This window comes from Glycine max, chromosome 10, assembly GCF_000004515.6.
Source record: "Glycine max cultivar Williams 82 chromosome 10, Glycine_max_v4.0, whole genome shotgun sequence".
Classification (NCBI taxonomy): domain Eukaryota; kingdom Viridiplantae; phylum Streptophyta; class Magnoliopsida; order Fabales; family Fabaceae; genus Glycine; species Glycine max.
Window position 1 is genome coordinate 25,859,699 of NC_038246.2, and position 7,712 is coordinate 25,867,410.

The 7,712-nt window shown below is 32.8% G+C and overlaps 1 protein-coding gene across 1 annotated transcript; it reads left to right on the top strand.

The window, feature by feature from the left end:
- Positions 1-2,278: 2,278 nt before the first annotated feature.
- Positions 2,279-5,256, top strand: LOC100305461 (protein trichome birefringence-like 36). The gene is made up of 5 exons (XM_003535830.5): positions 2,279-2,746; positions 3,565-3,736; positions 3,817-3,998; positions 4,142-4,300; positions 4,779-5,256. Exons 1-5 carry the CDS (start codon positions 2,412-2,414, stop codon positions 5,077-5,079), a joined length of 1,149 nt encoding a protein of 382 aa, XP_003535878.1. The 5' UTR covers positions 2,279-2,411; the 3' UTR covers positions 5,080-5,256.
- The last annotated feature ends 2,456 nt before the right edge of the window (positions 5,257-7,712 follow it).

Sequence of the window (7,712 nt, forward strand, 5' to 3'; positions counted from 1 at the left end):
GACGAGTTAATGCGTGACGAGTATTGTGATAGGTTCACTGAGGGAAACCGACAAGTTGACTTACTTTGAGACGCAACAAGTTAAAATGATTTTGAGAACAATTGAGTAGTTAGGTGTAATGCATAGTTCATGGGTAAAGTTTGTGTTTGTTTCATGTATACATTAATATTGTGTGATATGTATATGATTCATGAAGTGTGATAACATGCTTCTTTAGGATTATAACATTGTGATTGAGATTGAGTGTATGTGATAAATTGAGTATGTGTTGAATTGTAAGATACATGCATATTGAGATGTTGTGTGCATTGAGTTGTGAGCTATGAATCGTACAATCACACGACTATAAGACCATTTAAGGGTGACGAGTTAATGCACGACAAGTATTATGATGGGATCCACTGTGGGAACCCGAAACGTTTAATCACTTTGAGGCACGACGAGTTAAAATTATTCTGAGAACAATTGAGGAATCGTGTGTTTTGTGTAGTTCCTAGATAGAGTCTGCATGCTAAAATGTTTTCTGGGTTGGACCTAAATCAGGAGGTCGAGGCCCTAACGGACTCTTCAGAGTTTAGACCTTCAGGGTAAATACACTCGGTTTGAGTGCTCCTTTAAGCCTGTGCCGATCCCACATGGTTGAAGCATTTTCGGTGACCCTGACTGGTCTCTATATGATTTTACCTAGTGAGAGTGAGCAGACTTACCAGTGTGTGGTCTGTCTTGTCATGTAGTCCTATGCGCCCGTTGAGGATTTTCACAGACATGGTACCACATTACATATAGGATTGAGTCTTAGTGTAATGATCATTGCGACTTGTTACGTGATTATAGATAATGAATTGTGTGAGTGTGAGATGTTGTGTTGTATTTGAGATGTGTTGTTCTGAACACGTGATTAATGTGAAGGTGTGAAATGTGATTTTGTGATGAAACATTGGGACAAGTGATGTTACGTAATGAGTGGTAACATGAAGGGAATTGTGCTAAGTTGAACTTATTATATATATATATATGTGTGTGTGTGTGTGTGTGTGTGTGTGTGTTTTTGCTTGTCTCTACCTATTTAGGAATGTGATAACTCACTCCCTGTGTGCTATTTATGTTTGGATTCTGTAATGATCTCGAACCTTGTGTTTATGGGAGCAGATGGTTAGGTGGATGACTTCAAAGTACTTTATGTTATTCCCCTGCTTAACTTGTTTCCTTTTGTAAAAATTGGACGACCTTGTTTTGGGTGAGAGATATTTTCATACCTTTATTTGATAAGTTTTTAATTTGATGATTAACGTGGTGTAAATCTTTTATCCACGTGAACTCTTTTTATGTTCATTGAATAAAATCTCTTTAATTAATTTCGCATTTTCATGTATGATATTATATAAATATGTATGTCGGGATAGAGAGTATCACATGGAATACACATTTGATGGGTTTTTTTTTTTTTGCTTTTATATAGCTTCCTCTTACGAAAAAATAAGGAGAATGCAGAGGCAAAACCTAAAACAAAATACCATTTGCCTATTTCTCCTTTTTATAAAATTATATTATATTACTACAAACTATATGTTTGGAGCATGGTGTTCTTTGATTCAGGATCCTTTCGCTGCAATCGATTGGATTAACGGGTTGTCGTATCTGGGAGAGAGGCATATACTATTAATTTATTATGCGTTTTCTCTCTAAGAATAGCACATAGAAAACTTCAACCCAAACTTTTTAAACTATTCTACTATTAAATTTTATGTTTTGTATTAATTAATTATTATAAATTTTGTATGTATTATGATTCTATTTGAACTTATTCTACTGTTATACTTATTGTTTATGAGTTCCTAATTATTTATCTAACAATTGGACATACAGAAGACCAAAACAGAGTGCTGTTTCACACAAGGTACAAAATTTAAAAATTAAAAGGAAAAAAGCATGATAATTTTTATAAAAAAATTCATTAACTGAATGGCACCTGTTTTAGTGTCAGTTAACTTAGTAATAGCAGAGCATTTATTCTGGTGCTCCTATGAAAGAAAAAAAAGCGAAAAACAAAAGCAGAAACCATTCATCACTGAAACTACTTTAAATGTCTAAGAGACAACAACAAATGCACATGCCTACCTGTCTTAACAAAACAGAACCAATTATTCAATTCCAAGGATCACTTCATTCATTATAAAGAAGAAAAAAGGTACTAGCCATAGATGAAAAGAAGAAAGGTAACACATTGGTCAATTACTACAGTGTCAGCAATGGCAATAATTACAAGTAACACATTTTCACATTTTCATGGTCCACACCTCCAACACCACCGCAAGTTATGCCTTGATCAAACACTTTAACTCAAAACACTAAGCGATTCCAATCTACATAAACCCTCTTCCATTTAGGACCCTTCACACTCTTTCTTTTCCATGGCAACACCAAAGATTCACTTGCTTGTTTCGTCTTTCTTGTTGTGTGGTACCTTCCTGAGCTTGTTCCACTGCACATTGTCCCTTCTGAACCCTGAGGATGGGGTTGGCATTCTGGTGCAAGCTGATGATGATGTTAGCATGGCCCAAAGCAACAGAGATTCTAGGAAGAGATGTGACATTTCTGTTGGAAAATGGGTTTATGATGACTCTTACCCTCTCTATGACTCTAGTTGTCCATATCTCAGCTCTGCCGTTACTTGTCAAAGGAATGGGAGACCTGATTCTGACTATGAGAAGTGGAAGTGGAAGCCAAGTGGTTGTACCATGCCAAGGTATATATAAATATTTATTGGGTTGGTGATGTTTTTGGTATGAAAAAACATCAATTTTGTTTTAGTTCCCAACATTTTAAACATTTGTTTTAGTACTTTTTATATTTTTGAAAAATCCAAATTTTGATCGAAGTACAGTGGAACAAAGTGTTAACTTTAGAGACTTATTAAAGTTTGCATCAAATTATTGGTTTTAAAAGTCAAGGACAAACCAAAATTTAGATATTTTTTAGGAACTAAAATAAAAGCACCATTAATTCCGTATTTAGATTATGCAAGCATGTACAACTGTTAACATTGCCACCATTTTGTTTTCATCTGTACACTAATGTCATGAATATGTTGTTTATCATATTTTACTTTATTAGTATATATGATTACACACTCAAATAATTGTTAAATACTGAGAAATAAAATGTTACTAGATAGTATACCCTGCGTCCACTTAATCAGTAAAGTTTACTGCACTGTTGTTGTGTTTTCTGTTAATATAATCTAAGTTTTGTTGCTCAAGTATTTATCTAATTTTGGTCAACTTTAAATCAGAGTAATGGGATGTTACTATGCTAGTGATGGTGCGGGATTGGAAAAGAGCACATGAGACTTGCTAATTCCGACCCTTCATTGATCTAGATTCTTTTCCCCCTTATTTTTTGTCTGAATTGTGATACTTCCTCTCTCAGATTGTTTGTGTTATATATAGTTACAATTAGCTTATGTCAAGCTTCTGTAGCAATAATGAGTTTTTAAAATGAGATCAATACTTGGTCATGGACAAATTTGTGCTTATGAATCTAACTTCTTCATAACATGTACAGATTTGATGCACTAAGGTTTCTAGGAAGAATGAGAAGAAAGAGAATAATGCTGGTGGGCGATTCAATAATGAGAAATCAGTGGGAATCTCTTGTTTGCTTAGTGCAAGGAGTTATTCCAACTGGTCGAAAAAGGGTGACTTATAACGGACCTGGAATGGCCTTCCATGCCATGGTAAGAGTGCAAGACATTTATCAAAACATGGTTTCTTTTCCTTTTCTGAAAATTAGTGACAACATAATGTTCACCTGAAGGATTTTGAGACCTCAATTGAGTTTTTCTGGGCACCCCTGTTGGTAGAACTGAAGAAAGGTTCAGAAAATAAGAGAATTTTACATCTTGATTTGATTGAAGAAAATGCAAGGTATTGGAGAGGAGTTGATATCCTTGTATTTGATTCAGCCCATTGGTGGACTCACCCAGATCAAACCAGCTCGTAAGAAAGATTTCTCATTTTAGAATTTTTCCATTTTCTCTATTTAAACTTAAATTTTTAAGTAAATGTTTTTATATGCTCCTTTCTTCTTTAGTTTTAAGTTGTTAACATATATCAATGAGTTCTATCTTGATTAATACCAGGTGGGATTACTACCTGGAGGGAAACAATCTCACCAGGAATATGAATCCCATGGTTGCTTACCAGAAAGGACTCAGTACATGGGCAAGGTGGGTGGATCAAAATCTAAACCCTAGGAGAACTGAAGTCATTTTTAGAAGCATGTCTCCTAGGCATAACAGGTACTATCTATTTCTATTTGCCTTAAACTTTGCCTTTGTCCTCTTTTTTCATTTAAGAAAAAGAAAATGTGTTGGGACCCAACCCAAGCAAGGTACGACTTTTGAGTCTCATATTTTAAGTATTATATTCTGTTATGGAGTTTGTAAGACCTTTCCTTGATCTTGTCAACTATAGTGAGTAGCTTTCATGGTGTGGTTCTCCCATGATTCTTATCATTTGGTAGCAGCTCGTACCAGAATTTATTCTCTTTTTTCAATTTTCAATTTATAAAGTCTTGGGCTTTCCATCTACAATGGCTAAAAGCTAACTTTCTGGTTAGGAATGGGACTGACTTTACAATTGTTAATGCTATCAAATCCTAGTCTCCTTTCTTGTTCTCTATATGTCACTTCTCTTCTCTATGTTAACAATTATTAGAATGTAATCATCATTCTTTCTTTTGTTCACACATAGTGGTTCCTTGGTTTTTATATACAGGGAAAATGGTTGGAAATGCTACAATCAGAAGCAGCCTCTACCATTTTCCAGCCACCTACATGTTCCTGAACCTTTGGCAGTGCTACAAGGAGTGTTGAAGAGAATGAGATTTCCAGTATATCTGCAAGACATCACAACAATGACCGCGTTGCGCAGAGACGGGCATCCCTCGGTATATAGGAGGGTAATAAGCCAAGATGAGAAGCAGAAACCAGGAAAAGGCCATTCCTCTGATTGCAGCCATTGGTGCCTCCCTGGGGTGCCTGATATTTGGAATGAGATGCTGAGTGCACTGCTGTGACTATAATGGAATGTGTTATGTGAAATGTATACAGTGTACAACAATTGCTTGATCTATATCAGCATTTACTTACAATGATCTAGACTCTACAGCCTTTCATGGTTACTCTTGCAAATTACCTGCTTGTTTGGTGTTATTTATTAGCATGGCTTAAATATATTTTTCATTCTTAATAAATATTTAATTTTTTATTTATTTTTTAATAAATTTTTATTTCATGTTTAGTCTCTAATAAAATAATAATTTTAATTTTAGTCTTTAATAATTTTTGTAGTTCCTGATAAATGACTTAATGTTATGTTTGTTCCCTGATAAATTTTTTTATTTGTCACTAGTCAGGACTAAACCAAAATTAGTTAATTTATAATAAAGTAAACACAAAGTTCGTTAATTTATCAAAGACTAAAATAAAATATCGAGAACCAAAAATAAAATTATTATTTTATTATGGATTTAATGTAAAATAAAATTTTACTAAGGAACAAATTCAAAAATCAAATATTTATTAGAAATCAAAAACGCATTTAAGTTTATTAGTAATTTACTATTGATCGATGGATATATAGCACTGGATTTTTCAGTATGATTTTCACGAAGCAGGTTTCATCTCTCATTTTAAGAAAAAAAAAAGTTAGAAGAGGAAGAACAATCTCAAAGTATCTTTACTAACAAAAACAATTACAAAAAAAACCTAACAATTTTTTTAAAAACCTAAGAGAACAACTATCTTATATGTGTTTCACTGCTGTTTAACATGAAAACAGAGAGAAATAGAAAAAGAAAAATTAAAATCTGTTATTTCATATTTGTTTAATACAAAAATAATGTTATTCGTATAACAAACTTTAGAACAATGAGAGTTAAAGAGGAAAAGAAGAAAAAAAAGTTATAAGATGGGACCACTGTTGTGATGAAAACTGAAAAGAGAGAGAAAAAGAAAAGGTATTTTATATAAATTATAGTATGAATAACACAACTCAAAAACATAGATTTAATTAATAAAAAAAAGAAGAAAAAAACTTGGAACAACAGGCGCGGGGGAGAGTGAAATGGTACTCAAATGAGTGCAACACCAAATGGGGGGCAAGAGAATCATAGAACAAAGGAGCTTTTAGGACGTGTTAAAGCCTCATTGAAATGATGCTGTTACATAAAAGCATACTAGCATAAACAAAGCATCATACAATGGAAAAGTAAAAAGCAAAAATACCAAATTAACATCCTCCATCTCCTCCTTTGATTTCGTGATTTTTGTGAAAAACTTTATGATTGAACCAAATCTTTTTCTTTTTTAGGAAATATGATAGTTGAATTGAACCAAATCTTGACCACTGCGTTGCCTCTAAAAATATGAGCTGAAGGTAAACGAAAAAACTTGGAATTGTTTGGTCAGTTGGAAATCAAAAGACTATTTTTTTTTCACAAGATGTGTAAAGCATACAGCCATTGCATGATTTGAGTAAATAGAAAAAAGATGAGTGTGTTTGGATGAGGGAATTAAAATGGAGAAAGTAATTATTTAGAGGATTTGAGGGTGTGTTTGGTTTGCATTTTCATTTTCTGTTTTCATTCCCTGTTTTCATTTTCTGAAAACTGTTTTCATTTTTAAAAGATTAGAATTCTGAAAATATGTTTGGTTTGACTTCTTATTTTCTGTTTTCATGAAATAAAAATACTGAAAATTTATGATATATTGACTTCTTGTCTTTTCGTATTTTTAGATTTGCTTAAAATTACATTCATTGTCATCACAATTTCATTTTACTCGAAATGAGGTTTCTGTTCTCAACTGAAAACACTGAAAACGAAAATTTATTGTTTTCATTTTCTGGTTGTTTCCTGTTTTCATTTTCACTGAAAATGTTTTTAGAAATCCAACCAAACACATTTTCATCACTGTTTTCTATTTTCAGTGAAAATGAAAACAGAAAACAATCAAACCAAACACCCCCTAAAATTCCCCCACCTAAATAATATGTTTGGGTGCTCATTTGGAATAAATTTAAAAATTTGGCATTTTAAAATGATATTTTTTTAACTATAAACTTAGAATTTTAAAATTTTGAAGTAATTTAAAAAAAAAATTAGGACCTCACCACACTCTACTCATGTGTTTCTCTCTTTGATGGTAGTTCACTCGTGTTTGATGCTCTCAATATAGGCTTTTGTGTAATGTATTCCCTCTTGCCTTTTACCACTCGTGTTCACTCTTAAGTTCCTGGATGCACCAAATTAGACACACAAGGTGATATAAAATAAAATGAAAGACAATATAAATATAATTATCACAGACTGAGTAACAAATTTGATTTGGGATAACAACTTGGATTTGATTTGGATAAAAGATCATATTTGATTTGGATAACATATTAGATTTAATTTGGATAACATATAAGATAACAAATAAGATAAAAGATATGACAAGTAAACTTCAAATGCTCATGACTTTTGTTACGGTTGTCCGTTTGAGGCCCACTATATATCAAAATGCTCAGAATTCAGAGGAGAATCTGGGGATTCGGTACACGATTTTCTGCCAAAAAAAAAGGCTCTAACTGTCTCAATTTCGTGTTCAAAGATCAAACACCCACTTTTTTTTTCTTCTTTTATTCTCTCTTTTTTTTTAAATATTT